Genomic DNA, 17,487 nt, shown 5'->3' with positions numbered 1-17,487 from the left:
ACGCTCGTTCGTAAGATGAACGACACCAAAAAATGACGGCATCATATATTTTATTCATAAATTCCACACAACTTGAGATCCCCAATGTTCCCGCTACACTATTAAGAGTAGCGATTAAGAACAAACCTGAAAGACATGTATTTGCGAAGGAGATGATATGTTCACGAATTAGTGACTGATTTGCTACGCTGATTCGCTTGCGAACGTTAAGCTCAAGAAAAAACTGCGACGGTGACCGACTAAGTAATGTGAAGCACCCAGAAAGAACGAATGAGTCAGCGGCTTGGCTGCGATCGCAACGAAGGATCAGAAAGTGCTTGCGACGCGATGCGGTATGCGCCTCCGACGACGGAGGGAGGATGGGCAGATCGCCAGAGAGTAAGATTCCCCGTTTCGGATATAGCAGAATTAAAGAGCTAAAACATCTCAATGGCGCTATGTACAAGTGGGAGACATGGCCGGCACAAAGTCAGACGGTCGAGTCGACACTCGACGCTCTATTCATGTACTTGGAGACGGACGCGGGTCGATCGGCCTCGTTCAGCATTGGATCGTGATTCACTCCGTAGATCTTGATCGCTTTTCGTCCCATTCGTTGCAGAAGTTCCGACGACACTTTGTGCGCTGTCCGTAGCGACGTGTGCCATTCTTTGAGCGATATTTCATCCTGAAATCGGGGCGGAGGTTAGTCCTCGAGTTTCTCCAAATGTTTTCTTTTTATTGATTTTGATACCTCTGCAGATCCGATTCTCACGCAAAAACATGTGGACAAACACATATTTACATATTGAACGTGGATTTTGAACCCATCTCTTCTTGCAAGTAAATGTAATATTGTTGCTACTACACTGCGGACAATAATGTTGCTTTAGCATATCAAAAATTCTCTCTAGGATTGACTGAAAGCACTCAAGTGATCAAGTAAAACACTGTTCTGTAGTAATATTTGTCATATAGATTATAAGATAAATTGCTTACCAGCACTTACACGAGTATTCAAAAACATTAAGTGATTTTAGTTGCTTACAGGTTGCTCGAAACTGTGAAACGTAAGGTTACGCTAAGCGGCTGCGCAAAAGATATATACATGGATCCTTACTGTAAGGCAGCTGACAAATCGATATTAACATACCGAGTTGGTTAAACTGATCCGTGGCTCCTTGAATCCATCTCGTAGTTTGACTACAATGGCGTTTTCTCCTTTGACTGTTTGCAAGTCGGCGCACACGTCTTCTATCTGGTCCATAAACACCAGCTGAAAATCGAACTTGACAATTTCCTATCAAAAATTTCTAAACTACAAAAAATCACCTCCGGTTTTCCGCTAAGCGACTCTGGGTAGAGCTCCAGCCTTGATGGATACAGCTTCCCGTATCGCGTCTGCCAAGCGGATGTGAAGGGGCCGCCCAGTTTTTTAATGTACCCGTGCACAATTACATCCGAGTCTAAAGAAATAATCAGGAGCATAAGATCGAAAACGCACGCTGATCACGTGAATACTTTCAGAAGAAGGTTAACAAAATGTTGAGACCACAACTTTTTCATTTTCCTTTTCCGAAAAACTCCTGAAGCATTACAGAAGCCTTGCGGCAACTTTACAACTACAAGCAAATACTGAGTAGCACCTTTCTCGTCGACGTTCATCTTTGCCTTTTGTTTCGATCTCTTCTTGCTCTCTGCCTTATCTGCATCCTGGTTGACTACCTGAAAAACAATGACATGCAAATTATGCATCCAGAAATTGTACAGATAGTACTGTGAGAAAAGTAGAAAGAGGGTTGACTGCAAAAGAAGGATGTGAAGGAAAACTAATACGAAAATGATGAGGAGTGAAAAAAGGTAGCTAAGCGTGCTGACGGTAATGGGTTTTTGAAAAAAAAAGAAATAACATAAGGTCGATAGATGTTCACCTCAAATATCGTTTCCGCTATTTCATTTTGCCATCGTTCGGAAATGACAATGTTGAAATTCTTGTAGAGTTCGCTGTCAGAGTCAGCCAACTAAAACGACAAGTGAGATCTATAGACTACACATGAGAAATTGTACTTGCTAAAGTAACGGTTACAGATTACAGATATTTACGATATTTTCGACCGTCCGGAAATTTTGGAAAATAGAAATGTATGCATAGCAAATGTTAATATTAGTCAAAACTTTATGTTTGTTAGTCAAATGTTCGCCGAGAACTTCGGGTTTTGTGTGTGTGTGTTTTTTTTTTGTTGGAAAGATGCAGTTCTCAGAAGTGCAGTGGTCAAAATCACATTTAGACAAGCAGGAACATCATTTCTACTTCTCTTGATTTCGGTTCTGAATTCACCGAAGAAAGAGAAGAAAAGAATTTCGAGAAAAGGCACAGGAGTGCAGTCATAACCGATTTGGGGAACAAAAAATGAGAAAGGAAAAGACGTCGAGGGTTACTAGGAGCATTGTGCCATGGAGTATTGGCTTCTCACTATTTACGATGAATACAACTGAATTTCATCGAGTCGCTGGTAGTAGAGGGTCGCACTTCCGTTCAAATGCCCACTTCCAATGTTCCCCACTCCGAAATTCTAAAATTAAAGTCGGGTCGAAACGACATGAAGTTCGATGCAGTTGCGTAAGCGGTTTCGCACGATGCTGCGCAGCGGAGCTAGCGGATAAGATCGAGGTGGTACCGTAGAAGGTTACGGCGAGCGATGAGTGGTGCTATCAAGGGTCCCCCTCGATCCTATCCGGCACGCTCCACTGCAGCGCTTCGAGTGCAGCAGCTTACGCAACTGCACCGACTTTCACGTCGTTTTGACCCTACTATACACTTGATGATAAGTCCCCGTGGTAAAACAATCTCTCATAGCGTTTAGTTGAGAAAATTTCAACAGTACTCTAGGTTTGCGCTATGGATCACTCAACAAAAAAAGCAGTTCCATGTACTTTTTCATTCTGATCGTTTTGACCCGACTATAGCATCTCAGGCGGCGTCAAAATTCGTGGCGGTCACTGGAAAGCACCTATAAGTAGATAATTAGAAGTGCATTCAAGGCCTAGATTTAAACTTCTTAAGCACAAATTGAATTCTACTTATACTTCCACATTATATTATGGGTGTCTGCAATACCTAGATGCCACACACACTGAAGAATGTGATGAGATTGCGTTGAGTATCGAAGACAATGCATCTGGAAGTCCATTTATTTCCATTAACCTTATTCCTCGCCATTCCTCCTAAGTTTCTTTGCTGTTTAGGTCCAGATTTCATTTTAAGTGCTAAGATCTGTACTTTGAATTAGATCTCGCCATAGATTTGGTCATGTTGACGAGGAAACACTGTGATATCGAAATTAATAGCCTTGCCAGACATGCTTCCTGCTCTGACATGCTTCACATTCGAAAGTCGTGTGTTTCCACAGGAAATAGGTAGATTTTTCGTGAGTTTCGAATGGTAAGCATGCGTGACGACTGTTGCTCACCTTTACGCCCTTCACTTCGTCGTCGTCAAAGTTGCCAATGTCGAAAGCATCAGCGGCGTTCACTTCTCCTCGTGGAGGAATCAAAGGTGGAGTCATACGCCGTAAATACACTGTCTGCCAGTCAACGTCACGGAAGAAGGCATGCTCCTTCACTTCGGAAGGCCTGTAATTTAAAAGAGTGCTGCATCTTCTAAATCGAAATATTTTCGCCGCAGTGAAGGATGCCTGCACGAAGATGCAGTAATAAACAGAAACAGAATAACACATACCCTCTTCCCCTGCATCCAAGCCTATCCGGAACATCTCGCTTCAGGAGTCCCTCCAAGAGATCACGACATTCTGGTGACAGACCTTCATTAGGCAGCTCTATGTCTTGCGTTAGCGTCATCTTGTCGATTTCATTCTTATCCTTGCTTTTGTGCTGTCGAAATGGAGAGTGCCCCTAGAAAATGGCTGGTATTACACTTAGTACAAAAAAAAGAAAAAAAAAGTTGTTTTCCTGTTTACCTTAAGGAGTTTGTAGAGCATGCAACCGAGCGAGAACCAGTCAGCAGAAGAGTCATACGCGACTCCCTTAGCCAACACTTCCGGTGCCATGTAGCCATGAGTCCCACTGAATCGTAAAGAAAACGTCTTCGATACATCCTCGGATAATGGGGCGCGGTACGACCAACACGATCGCCACAGCTTTGTCAGGATCAAAAAGATAAGTTAAACACTTACACGCTGGCGTGTGGTTTCTTTTTCGAGAAGTCGCAGGCAAGGCCGAGATCCGAAACACGAACCTGCAAGAACAATTCAGGCCAGTGAGAAATGCTCCGAAGTGTTGTCGTATCAAAACGACATGAATCACGGTGTAGGTGAGTAAGCGGCTGTGCTCGAAGCGGCGCGGCGGAGACAGCGGTTGAAGTCGGGGTGGGGCCATCGCGAGCTACAGCGAGGAATGGTAACAGCAAGAGTCCCCCTAGATTCCAACCGCTATGTTCCGCTGTGCCGCTTCGAGCGCAACCGCTTATGCAACTGTATCGATCTTCACGTCGTTTTCATCCGACTGTAGACGCAGTTCTTCCACTTACGTGACCATTTTCGTCAAGGAGGATATTGGCGGGTTTCAGATCTCGGTACACTACGTAACGATTGTGCATATGTTCAAGACCCAAAATCACCTGAAACACTAAAATCGTACAAGAGATCCCAACATTAACCACTTTCGACTACACACTTCTGATGCATAGAACAACATCTCCTGTTCGGTGAAGACGCCATGCTGCGAGAGATGATAATGAAGGTCTCCGCCATTCATAAGGTCCAGGATGAAGCAGAGCTTGTCTGGAGATTGAAATGCATACGTCATGCATACAATGAAGGGGCAGTCTTGCTGGAAAACGGAGCCGTTTAGCCAACTTAATTAGTTCATTTGTGGGTGCTGGGAGTTTCTGCACGAGGGTCAGCCAACTCACTCCTGTAGAAACGAGGCTGAGCATGATGCGTTCGTTAAGTGCGAGCGTCTCGCCCTGCTTCATCTTGATTCTCTTCTTATCCAAGCATTTCATAGCATACCTTCAACATAATCTTTGAAGAGATCACGCATTGATTCAATTGTGCACATTCCAGAATGGAACAATCGCAAAATGAAGCAACGTTGAATTTAATACTATTATGTACATGTACGTGAGCACAACACCATCCGCAACTTGTGTTTCGAAATCAGTTCCCGACGAATTAATTCGTCAAAAACTTGCGGATGTCATGGAAAGAGGTCGAAATTAAACCTTGAGAACTCCAGTCAAAAGCACTTGAGTCGCTAGTTCCAAATATGCTTTCAGAATTCGATTTTATGTGACTTCTGTTCCGAAAACGGGTGAAATTCCACCGATTATTTTCTTTTTATTATTATATATGTTATATTATATTTCTATATCCTGCGAATACGTCGAGAATCCTAAAAAAAAAAACTGGATAGGACTTTCGAGCTAATCGCGTTTCAGCTTACTTCATGCAAAACACTGGTATGGAGCTTGAATTATCAGTTGTCACATTTTTCAAAATCATTTATGTAAATAAAGAACGTTAATTCTTTTGCTTATTTTAAAGCGTCGATCACGAAAGTTTTGTGAATGAGGAAGTTATTTGAAGGAAATTGTTAAACAAATGGGTGGACGTATTACGGTACGCTCACATTTTCCCAGTGTCTGCTTTTCGACAGCCGTACACCTCTCCGAATCCTCCTCGGCCGATAATTCGGTGCACGGAGAAGTCGTTCATCGTCAGTTGCATGTTGAGCTCCAGGTTCTTCCATTGACAGAATCGAGTGAATTTATCGCTAAACACGTGCAGTTGAGCTGATAATGCTTTAGAAAAGAAGTGGAGCGTATGCTGATGGAGCAGGCGATGGATTCCCTTCGACTAGTTCGTTGCCAGTTTTTAAAAGAGAAACATTTTCGCAGGCAACGTTTATTAACTAACAAAACGTTGAGGATAACCCGACTTGAAAGTGGGAAAGAAAGAAAGCTGGAACATATCATAATTAGACAACAATAAAAAAGTGAACAAAAATGAATGGTACAAATATAGGTGGTGTCAGCTCACTGACATGTCGTTTACTTACTACTAGTAATCCTTCAAATAGTTTTGCTTTTCAGATGGATCGGTTTTTCAAATGGTTACTTTTCAAAATAGTTTTCAAATCATGTTTCAGAACTGTGTTTCAGAACACTTATTCGAAAATTTGAACATTCTGATTACGATACTATCAAAACTGTTTTAAAAACAGCGTTCAGAAAAATTTTCGCCGTCATATTCAGTAGTATGAAGCGTCCGCGCGATGACTTGCAGGTTTTGCAGCAAAACTGCGAAGTTTATGGAGCTTTAAGAGTTCAGGGAATAAGTGGGTCGTGAGCTTCGAACTGATATATCCATCCTATGACGCGTCAGCTTACACCTGTATGACTGATGAAATTGAAGCGAGTAAAACAGGTTTCATTGCGCATACGAGCGTAAAGAATTGCTCCATCAGCTGAACTGATCGGTCCAGGTCTACCTGATCCAATTTTGAACTCTCCACTTCCGAGGTACGGCAGTTTTCCGCGCATTATTGGAGACGATTTTATGAATTATAACTAATATCATAGAGAATTGATGCGTGCAGTTTTCTGGCTTTTGAGCGGTAAGGAATCAATCAATTCATGTCTTCTATGTACCTAGAGCTTTATGTGAAAAAATTCCAGAGATGTTGTGAAAAACATGTAGCTGAATGGTGTTTCAGTCCATCCATGTTTAGCATAACTTGAACACTTTTTTATATTTTACATTTTTTATGTTCTATTTGCTGCTAACTTACTTAATCTAGAACTTAGAGTTGAACGGCAGGCGGGTGTTGCGGCCTAACGCGGCTCCCTGCGTCTTCGCCAGAGTGTGTCGTCTTTAGACAAATCCGACCCATCCGGTTCCCCATCAGCTTGAGCCCGCAAATTAATTAAATTAAGGTCTATTGAATATCTAATCTATTTCTTTGTTGCTATTTTTTCTAATAAAGAATAAAGCAGTTGTCATTTCGCGATGAAATTCAGAGCTACATAAATGATGGATTTTCACGAGTATATCCCAAATGTTCTGCTCTCAGATCCGAACCTGGAGCTTAGGAGTGCAGGCAGAGGAACAGAAAAAAATATGCTGCTTAATGCGGTTTGAGATTTCAGTAATAGCATCTGGCTCGGAATCGTGCACGGAACTGATCGTTACATTCTTTTTTATCTTTTCATTATGTATTTACAATATTTGTTTTGTATTTGTCCTTATCACATCCCTTTTGGCATGTCAAGTACCGTAATAAATAAGAAAACAAACAAATGGATAAATTTAAACGCGCGGAAGGACCATCCAACGCCGCGAAACGGCTTTTGCCAAATATACAAAGGAAAAAGGAATCCATAAAACGAAACAAACCTCTCTAGGAACTTTTGAAAGATGTCGCCCTTCAGCTGATCGCATATCTCTATCACGTACCTCTGAAATGCGTTTAGTAGTACAGATTCAGCACTGTCTGCTGCTATTTATGTTGCAGTGTCCAAGCCAATTTTTATTGCTCGGATGTTGTTGGTGCTGCTGATTCTAGTGTCTACATAGATGATAAGGTGTTAATTTAATCGAGGTGACGTAATGAAAGTTTTAAATATGTAGAGGTCTATTACGAGGTTGAGGTACGAGGTTGGTTATATAGAGTTTTTAAACATGTAGAGGCAGAAAATATTTTAATATAAATAGTGCGCGCTTTGTGTTCGTGTAAGGAATAAATCGCAAATAAAAAATAACTGAGACCCAAACATTGAGTATGCGCTGCATGTATAAAATCACTATTGAATGAGCCATGCGCAGATGGATTACTCAGTTTGAAATTGGTGATTTCCATTTCAAAAACACTTAGACAACACCTTCCAGCACCAGTGGAATACCAATTATGCAAATAAATCAGGAGTCATTCAGAAATTAGCCGAAATCGTTCGCTTTCTGTGACTCCTGCGCAGCTCGAAAACTGTGCAAATTCTCGTCAACACTGCAAAACCTCAATCGCCTCATTTTCTATTTATGTTTACGCTCCATCTGCAGGTGTATCTCGAAATTAAAGACAGCATACCACGTATCTGACGTGCTGGAGGAATCCGCGAGAAAACTAGAGATAGGGTTGTAGATTGCGGGTTCCGGCGTGGTTCCGCTCATCCTTTCCTAATCGTCGTAAAACACGACGAGGAAGGCAAAATTTCCTACGACGATTTCAGTTGCAACGCAGCGCGTTGAGCGAAGCGGCGCATCCAGGTGCGAAGATTCAGCAGGTCTCCACGCCAGTCTATTCAATTAAAAGCAAAGAATAGGCTGCTGAGGGTACTGGAGAGTGAAAGGGATGCGTTCTAACGTACCTCGTCGGAGGAAACGCCGTTCCCACACCGTTTTTTTACGATGGTTAGGCAAGGATGAGCGGAACCACTCCGATTGCCCCAATCTACAACTCCTCTCCGGCGTTTCCCGCAAATTCCTTTACCACATCAGATTCGTGGTTTACTTCCTCTAACAACTCTTGTAGCAACCCACGCCGTTGAACAGTGAATTTATCCAGAGTATGACTTGGAATGAGAAGCGTCTAGTTCTCGAAAATTTGATTAATGGGTTTTTAAATGACATTACCTAGAAATGAAGAATTATTATTCTAGGAAATATTTGAGAAATGTGGATTGCATTCAAGTCATGTAATTATGGGTGATAATAAGTTGACTTTGCTCTCGACCTCGATCTCGACTCCAGCGGAAAAAAGGTGAAGGATTTAAACAGTCGTGGTTCAGTGTGAAAGTCACCAGTGAAAAAAGCTGTGATTCACCAGATTGCACAGAAAACACCTGAAGCGTGGTGCATTTGCACCCATCAGCTCAGATTCGTGAGGTGATGCCTTTAAGCCATGCTTCAGGTGGTTCTGACCCAACTATTGTTGTTATTTTGAGTTATAAGCAACGATTTTGTTTCTCATGCATTTATTCTTCAACAACATAAAAAACAAAATTTGTGACGTATTGAGCCTCTCTGCTAATTCTTTCGTTGTTTGACGTGAATTTCGTTTCATTATTGACGCCAAAAAATCGGCATTAATGTCTAAACGGCGACCCCAACATCCACCCCTTTGGTTCTTCCTTCAAAGTCACATACCCGCAACGGAATTTGTCAAACCAGTTCCGTGCCGCTCAAGCGGTTATCGCTCCTTCACCATGCGATTTTTAGAGCCGTGGCTGCAGCACTATTGCCTTGTTTCAACCCCCAAAGCATCACATGGCGCAAGCATATTGTTGATTTTCCATTTTCAAGGTAAACAAAAAATTAAACGAGACATGCACAACGCTGGACTGCTCTAAAGACTAACCGTATTTTATATTTTGAATTAAACCTATGAAATATTCATTAAATTCAGAATTAGTCAAATTTAATCAATTAATTTTGAATTTTAGATTTCTGGGAACTTTTTCGAGGTCAGAAATTTTTGGATAGATTTGTGAGCTTCTAATTTTTCCCAAAAATATCAAGAAGCTTCAATTAAAAAAAACATGCACAAAAACAAAAAAAATGCGTGTTTCAAATAAGATAACACATCGGAAGATATTGAGTAGGCAAAGGCGTTTGCCGCTCAGCAAATGTTTCAGGAAAATAAAAAAGGTCTAACGTTTTATGGAAAAATCTGCCGAAACATATGTGCTTCTGACTTCATTTTGGTAAATTTTTGAGATGCACCTTAAATAGTCTCTTACACTTACATGATTGTACATAAATAGCTGAAAATGGTAGAAAACAACACTATAAAAAACCCTTCCGGTAAAATTATGAAATTTAATTAGTCCGAGCTCACTTCAACCTCGAAATTGAGAATTCTCATTAGAAACTTCAAAGATTACATTTGAAACTTTGCTATTGGGTTCTAAGATTTACAGGAGCATATTTGAGTGGATATTGGGGAGGTCAGAAAACTTGTCATTTTGCGCACAGATTTTAGAAGATCCTCTAAGAGTCAAAAACCATTTTCATTTTGCAGGTCTGGAGGTGAACATTTTCCTTGCAGAAGGTTACTAGTGATCGGCCTCTTTGGAATATTGATCGAGAAAAAGAATGTTTATGATTTGTTTGTTTAGGTTTAGTTTGTTTTGAAAAAGAATTTCTATAATTGGTTTGAAAAAATGACATTGGTTTCCAGTTCACGTCTAGTAGCAACTTGATGGATGGTCTCTCAGGATGGAGGATTTAAGGATGAATACTAGAGTTGACATCACGTCATTAAGTGCCTTCGTCCTTTTTCCTTCTGAACACTAGTTAGCTGCTGGACATTAGTTTGCTTTTCGCTAGAGCTGACTCTTAAAAAGGCTGCACTCAAGAAATTCCAGCCTTCTCGGCTTAAGCACGGAGATATTTCGCTTGTAAATGTTGCATTTGACTGCTCTCCTGAGAAATATACGGTAGTTTTCTTGCGATGTGCTTTAAGAGTCAATTGACTCCGACTCTGGTTCTTGCTACACGTTTTAGCAATGCTCTGGGAGCACGGATGAATCCGAGCTTTAGAACTCATCAACTCTGCCGACCACAAAAAGGACGCGGTCGATAAGTAGGAGAGCAGAATGCTCGGCATATGCACATTTGCGGCAAATAATCTACTAACCGACCTGGAATAAATCAGGAGGAACATTCCCCTTAAGTAGATGATATTGCACATGTTGTAGTGAGTCCTTCGAGTAATTCTGTAATTTAAAAAGAAAATCCGTGGAAGGATACCATCGTGCAGTAGAAAGAATGAAACGCACATGTGCGTGGGCGAGCATCTCGACCATGATGTGGTGATCGTAGATCTCGCGTGCCTTCGTCAGTCGCTCCTCAGGTGTCTCCATCTTTTCGTATTCCTTGATCTGGAATGCCTGATCTAGCTGATCTGTTTTTGGTGATGTAGAAAGACATTTCACTACAATTAGAACTTTATTAGGAATTAGGGACTGTAAGTTTGCATCAGTTTGTACAAATGCATATCAAACAGTCCTTCTTGAATTAAAAGATTCGTGAAAACGTCGTGGTCCTTACAAACCCATAGCCCTATAAATAAAAACGTAAATAACTTGACGTGTTTATGATGAGCTAAAATATTTCCAGGCAAAATTGAACAATAGGTAATGATGAAAAACACAATACGATTATGATTTTATGGGACAATGTTTACAGACAATTTAAGATTTTACAGTCACTGGACAACAGCTCAATGGATGAGAATTAATAGTCTTTTTCGTATACGCGATAATCAGAGCCAGTGTTCGAACTACTTCACTTTTTGAGGGTGCAGAAAGGACCTTCTTAACTTTTAGACGGTTGGTGAAGAGATCCTCATCACTTGAGCTGCACTAGACCCATCCCTGTCGCACCTATGGTTTTTTAAAAAGATTTCTCACAGAAAAAAGCCACAAATCGCATGTTGTTAAATAAAAAATCAGCTCAAGAAATGCAAAATTTCCACAATTTCATCTCCTTGGATGTCAAAATTAAAATAAGCGAGATAAGGAGAAGAATGAAAAATGTCCTTACCGCTTCATAGAATTTAATTTGAGGACAGGCGTTTTCTGTCACATTCTCCGCGAAATCTTTTAGCAAAAGAAAGCCAAGTTTCTGATTGAAGATCTTCTCGAATTTGATTTCACCGGTTTTCTCGAGATATTTTTGCATGATGCTTCGCACACTGAAAATAAAAGGAACTAATTCAGAAAAAAAGCAGAAAAAAATACTGCATACACTGACACAACACACTACAATACATGAATACTCTGATAGATCTCCTATTTCTGAGCTATAGGCGGCCGGAAACCCTCTAAAAGTGAAGTGAGTGTGTCCAGTGTCCAGAGAAAGTCGCCAGTCAAAACCGTTCCATCATCGTCGTATGGTTCAACAGTTGAAACATTTAAGAAACCACCTCGGGAGTGAAATACGGCACTTCTATGTTTCAGAACCGTCATGTTGTGCCGCTGTGGTCAGGAATTTTCCTGGCTTCAAAAATTTCGTTTCAGCGCCCAGCATTCGAGAGCATTATTAAACGATTGGTTTCTTTGCGCCGCAAGCAGAAGTACAGATATGTTGCTTATGTGTTTGCTTATGTTTTTTTTTGTATTACTTATTTATATAGCCGTAGATATTTATTCTTATACATGCTCATTTTTTATCCTTGAAAACAGATCTCGCCCACAACTGAACATGATTACGAATTTCTTGTCACGTTTGTGAGTGATGTCACAAATTTTTGTAAATATGTCAAAAATTTTCACAGTACATTATTTTTGAGAGTTTTTGAATATATTCTACTTAGTTTTTATTACCATTTTTGTGGTTATTTTTTAGTATTTTCTGATTTGATAAATGGCTAGAACTTTGCAACAACAGAAATGCAAAGAATATGATTATCTAACAGAAGTTGTCCTCTGTAACCAAATACAGTTCCAACGGTTTTTCTCAAATAGACTCGAAATTAAATTCGAGAAAAATTGTGTCTCTCTAGCGAGAACCCTCATCAGATATGAACGAAATAAGTCGAGATGGGAGTGTTCCGGTTCTAAACTATCTCCAAGCGTTACTTTTCATGAACAACTACATTTGTGCTTCCCATTTCCGTGCACAATGAACTGTATTCTTGAGTTACATTGACGCTAGTAACTTGACGAGAAAAGAAACTTTTTTTCTACTAATTACTTATCAACGTACTGATTGATGTAAGACAAAACACCCGAAATTTCACGGGTTTTGGTGTTGGGGCTTGGATCGAGTGTAGCGCATTTGGAAAAGATTCCACTGTGACTACACGATCGATCAATGGTTCGAAATTGCACCAGTGCCGACCAAGCTTGTCAGCCTTCTGCGGTCGACGAATTGGTGTCAAGCTTGCCTGGGACGATAAAGCGACTAACTCGATAGACCGCTAACCCCAGCAAATCATTGTATAGGCTAGACACGTGTTCGTAAATCTCAAATCTGAATTGAAGAGAGCGCGTTGGTGTATCCCAAGCGGATGGATTAACGTAAGGGACTTCATTTTCGTATCGGTTTAGGAGGTTATCTGATGTGAAATTAAGAACAATTTTCGTGGAAAATGGATGTACTTGGGAGGGAGGGGGGAACTCAGTGGCGCACCTATTTCTCGATTTCGCTCTTACTTACTTTCTCCTCTTAGTAAATTTAGCTTACATGTCATAGATCCTCTAAGACTGATGCTTAGGCCTTTTGGCTCCGACTGATTTAATTATTTATTTCGAGAAATGAGGGCGCCACTGAGTGCATGCCCTCCTCCCCCTCCCCAAATACAGTTCACGCAGATTTTCTTGTAACACGTGCGGTTGTTATACGGACGATCCGAAATATTTAAAAATGTATTTATGTTATAACAATACAAAATTCTCTTGGAGAGAAATTTTGAACGACAACTTTAATGGTTCGCCTTCCATTATTTCCATTGAAAACATTTTGAGGAAAATTCGTGGTGTGAATGAATTGAACATAACACTTTCGATTTGAAAGCAATACAGACATAAGAAAAGTTAAAGTGAATAAATGAAGAGCTTCCGTTCGAGATTGACGTGAAGCGAAGGAACAGTGTGACGAAGAAGAACAATACGCACATAAAGAGAGAAAAGTTAACAAAGGTTCCAGCTCACTTATACCCACATTATCGCATACAGTCGAGTCAAACCCACACGAAGTACGATGCAGTTGCGTAAGCGGTTGCGTTCGAAGCGGTGCGGTGGACAAAGCGGTTGGAAGAAGAGAAGGGACCATCGCGAACTGCGGAGACGATTGGTAGCAGCAAGGGTCTTCAGTCGATCCACTCCGCTCCGCCGCGCTGGTTCCAGCGCGGCTTCGTGTCTCATGCTTCACGTCGTTTTACCTGGTAGTTGTGCGACTTTATGGACCAGAATTTCGGAAGCTTCTCTTCCCAGTGCTAGCCATCAAACCTTGATACTTCAAAGTAATCGGGCACTTTGTTTAAAAATTTAATTCTTCAACATGGGAGGAAAGGAGGTGGGGGGTTATCGATGAAAAGAGTATAAATTTTCTCCATTGCAAAACTTTCAAATTTTTGTATGGTTAATTTGTCTTCGTGTTACATTTTATCGTTTTATGTTTTGTCGTTGTCGTCACAACTCTTCACGTCATTACACAGCTAGGAACGACAACTGTGGAAGTCTGCCAATTCTTTCTTTCTTCCTTTCTTTCTTTCTTTCTCTCTCTCTCTTTCTTTCCTTCTTCCCCTCTCTCTCTGCTTCTTTCTTGCATCGATAACTGCATAAGTAACCAGTCAGCTGTATCGAACGATTAATGCATGGGCAGCTCTTAGGTGTTCTTATAATATGACTTGGATAAACGTATCAAATTGGGTAGACCGGCTGTGACGAATAAATGCGCGTAGGCTGGAAATACTACTATCCAACAGTTCTTTTTCCCTTCGATAAAGGCACCATATATCTGCTGTTATTCAATCAAAATTTGTCTGCACATAAATTCTTCTCTCGCGGCGGACATGCATAGCCAGCTGATTTAGCACCGGATGTGTTTATGTGACGAACGGCTAGGTCCCCGGGAGAGCTTCCATGCACCGAATTTGCTCCGGGAAATCAATCAAGTTACGCCAGAGAGTATGGATGGAAAAGAAGGTAATTACAGCTTCATTTGGATCTTATTCATTCTTCCAAAGAGAAATACGTTGACTATGTATCTGATGGAGTAAGAATCAGGACATTCGCAAAAAATAACACAGTTAATTATATACCATGTTTTTACCAGAATGCACCTCTGGTAAAAAATGGGGATGTTCGTGTGAGGGGTTTGGAAGTATTTTATCACCGTGCGAACAGCAAGGTATTCTATACTCACCTTTTTCGTTTTTCAAAAGTAAAATAAACAAAATTTTCACTAATCTCTAACATATTTTCCTCTGTTTTTCTACAGCGCTTTTCCATCCTTCTGATAGATTTTCACTCCGGGTCCCTCAGACTTCACTCGTCGTTGACGAAAACGACTCACAGGGACTCACATTATTTATGGATAGAAGGAAAACGTGCGCGACGTTGACGAATCCCTATGAGGATGCGCCTACGCGTTCATCTCAGAGTTGTTTTAATTCTATGAACGGGTTTGAAGCCTTAGAATGACTTGCTAGAGCGAACCGATCCGTCGAGTGTTTTAGAGACAGATTCCAAGACCCAAATCTAGCACCAATTTATCGGGACCACGGAAGGATCAGAGGCATTAAGGCGATTTCGATCAATCGATCGTACAGTAGCAGCCGAACCTCGTGCCGACCCTGCCACATCCGCTCTTTATTCGTGGAATAACCCATTAACATCTAGTCAAATCAAATGATTAGTATAGATTTGCGAGATCGATGCTATGTCGAAAATATAACACGGTGGACTAGGTATATGTTATGTGGTATAAGGCTACTTCCAGCCCCATCAAGTAATTTTGCATCTCCGAGGGCACGTATCTGTTGTTCTCTGAGTGTTTGCTCGTTCTAGCATACTTCCAGATCACTAAAACGCATTTAGAGTGGAAGCTGTGGCCTAATCGATGTGCGTGTGAAACCCGAGAAAGGAGGATTAGCACAGCATGCACTAAAAGACACAATACAGTTCCTGGTGGAGGCAAATGGCGAATGTATCTCCAGAAACTTTTAGGATTTGTCAGAGACCGTGCTGTAAGAAAACCGTTTGAATGGGAACAATAAACAAGCGTACGAAGAAAGATGCACCGATTTGTGCATCTGCAGCATTATTTTGCAGGAACAAAGCCTTCTCCAGGAAAGCGATGAAAGCGGAGAAGAAGACATTTTCCAGAGGATGGATTTTGAAGCAATGTCAAACACATTTCGAGAAAAGATTCGTCAGAGAATAGAACTAGGACCTGAGAAGAAGTTAAAGGCATCACTCCACGAATCTGAGGTGTACGGATTTCAGGTAGAGTATTCGTATACGGGATCGTAGATTATGGAGAGGAGGGTGATTCCGTCCATTTCGTTCTTCCTAATTGCCGTAAAAAAACGGCCCGGAAGATGCGGCGTGTGGACACGGCTGGCCGGCTTCAGGCGTTCTGGCGCACTATTTTCTACAGGGAGTTCGACTGGAGCGCCCCAGCCTCGTGCAGCGCCGTATCTTCCGGGCCGTTTTTTAGGGCAATTAGGAAGAAATGGACGGAATCATCCCCCTCCCCATAGTCTCCCATCCCGTATACGAATACTCCACTTGAAATCTGCACCACCTCAGATTCGTGGGGTGATGCGTTTAAGCTCAAGTCATCTTTGCGGAAATCCATTTCCGTTCATAAGCTCCCGCCGTGTATATTACAGCTTTATATCATTTTGCTTCTCAGGTAGCAAACATATTCTCATTAGATCGCTTCCTCTGCATAACTTGAAGATATTTCCTCTTTGAGTAGCGCCCATGCCGGACTGTCGTTGAGTTTTGGCACGTCGGATACTTAGCTTTTTTATTGATTTGCTCTAGATGTAACCAACATTAGTATTGATTTTTATTGACAACTAACGTGTCGGTGTTATCCCCTTTCCTTTTTGTAGCTCTCCCAGTCCTTGTAAAATATCTCATTTGCTTATTTTATATCACATTATAGTTATTTATTTTATATTTATAAAAATCGAATAAAGGAGGAAAATGAGTAGATTTCTTAGCTGGGCCTCCAAAATACATCCAAAGAAAGCCGACAAAGAAGAGAAGTGAAGATGTGAGAGGTAAAGACCAGTAGTAGAATACCTTGGATCAGGAAGCACTATTCGTTTGCTTGCACGTGCCGCTGGCTGACTTCGGCTCTTCTCCATAGCCATCAGATAACTGACATCAGCCAGAACGGCTTCCAAGTCCGCCATCTTGCCCTGAACTGAGGTGCTATGCTCTACTGAACTGAAATGGCATTTTACTAATGAAGGGCGGATCAGAGAACGTCTGCGTTATCCTCATTCGTAATGAGTTAGTAGAAAACACTGAACGATTAAGTGAATGCAAATGGAAATACATTAACGAGCCAAGCATGTGAAATGTAGCTTCGCTCGTCCTATAAGATAGAAGTAAATCGTTGCAACTCGGTAACCTAGGAAATGGAGTACATTCACAACATCACCAGGTCCCGTCATTCATCTCTAATGAACTGCAATTTCTAAGAGAAAAGCGACATGTTTCTCTCATGTGTGCAAAATGAGGTCGTGAGAGAGCGCTAAATGCGAGAATTCTTGGAAATGTGTAAGAATGGAATTTTTTTGAAAACCGATGCCCCGTAGCATTGACAAAGGACGAATTGTACATGACGGACTAGCTGAATTCGAACTAATCTCAATTTGAATTTCTCGTTCACGTTTAAAGGCATCACCCCACGAATCTGAGGTGGTACGAACTTCAGGTGGATAATGCCCATACTTGGTCGTAGATTATGGATAGGAGGGTGATTCCGTCCATTTCTTCCTAATTGCCGTAAAAAACTGCCCGGA

General features: G+C 41.2%; 1 protein-coding gene across 1 annotated transcript; it reads right to left on the bottom strand.

The window, feature by feature from the left end:
• Positions 1 to 469: 469 nt before the first annotated feature.
• Positions 470 to 16,872, bottom strand: RB195_010903 (uncharacterized protein; the record flags this gene model as incomplete). Its single annotated transcript, XM_064192096.1, has 18 exons — positions 470 to 667; positions 1,133 to 1,255; positions 1,312 to 1,445; positions 1,626 to 1,704; positions 1,911 to 2,000; positions 3,450 to 3,612; positions 3,719 to 3,891; positions 3,957 to 4,062; positions 4,173 to 4,234; positions 4,526 to 4,615; positions 4,672 to 4,827; positions 4,910 to 5,009; positions 5,629 to 5,772; positions 7,395 to 7,456; positions 10,637 to 10,711; positions 10,775 to 10,876; positions 11,541 to 11,691; positions 16,760 to 16,872. 18 exons carry the CDS (start codon positions 16,870 to 16,872, stop codon positions 470 to 472), a joined length of 2,121 nt encoding a protein of 706 aa, XP_064049679.1.
• Between the last annotated feature and the right edge of the window lie 615 nt (positions 16,873 to 17,487).

The sequence above is a fragment of the Necator americanus genome, chromosome III (assembly GCF_031761385.1).
Source record: "Necator americanus strain Aroian chromosome III, whole genome shotgun sequence".
NCBI classification, from domain to species: domain Eukaryota; kingdom Metazoa; phylum Nematoda; class Chromadorea; order Rhabditida; family Ancylostomatidae; genus Necator; species Necator americanus.
Note: the sequence above shows the minus strand (reverse complement) of the source record. Positions and strands in the feature narration are given on the sequence as shown.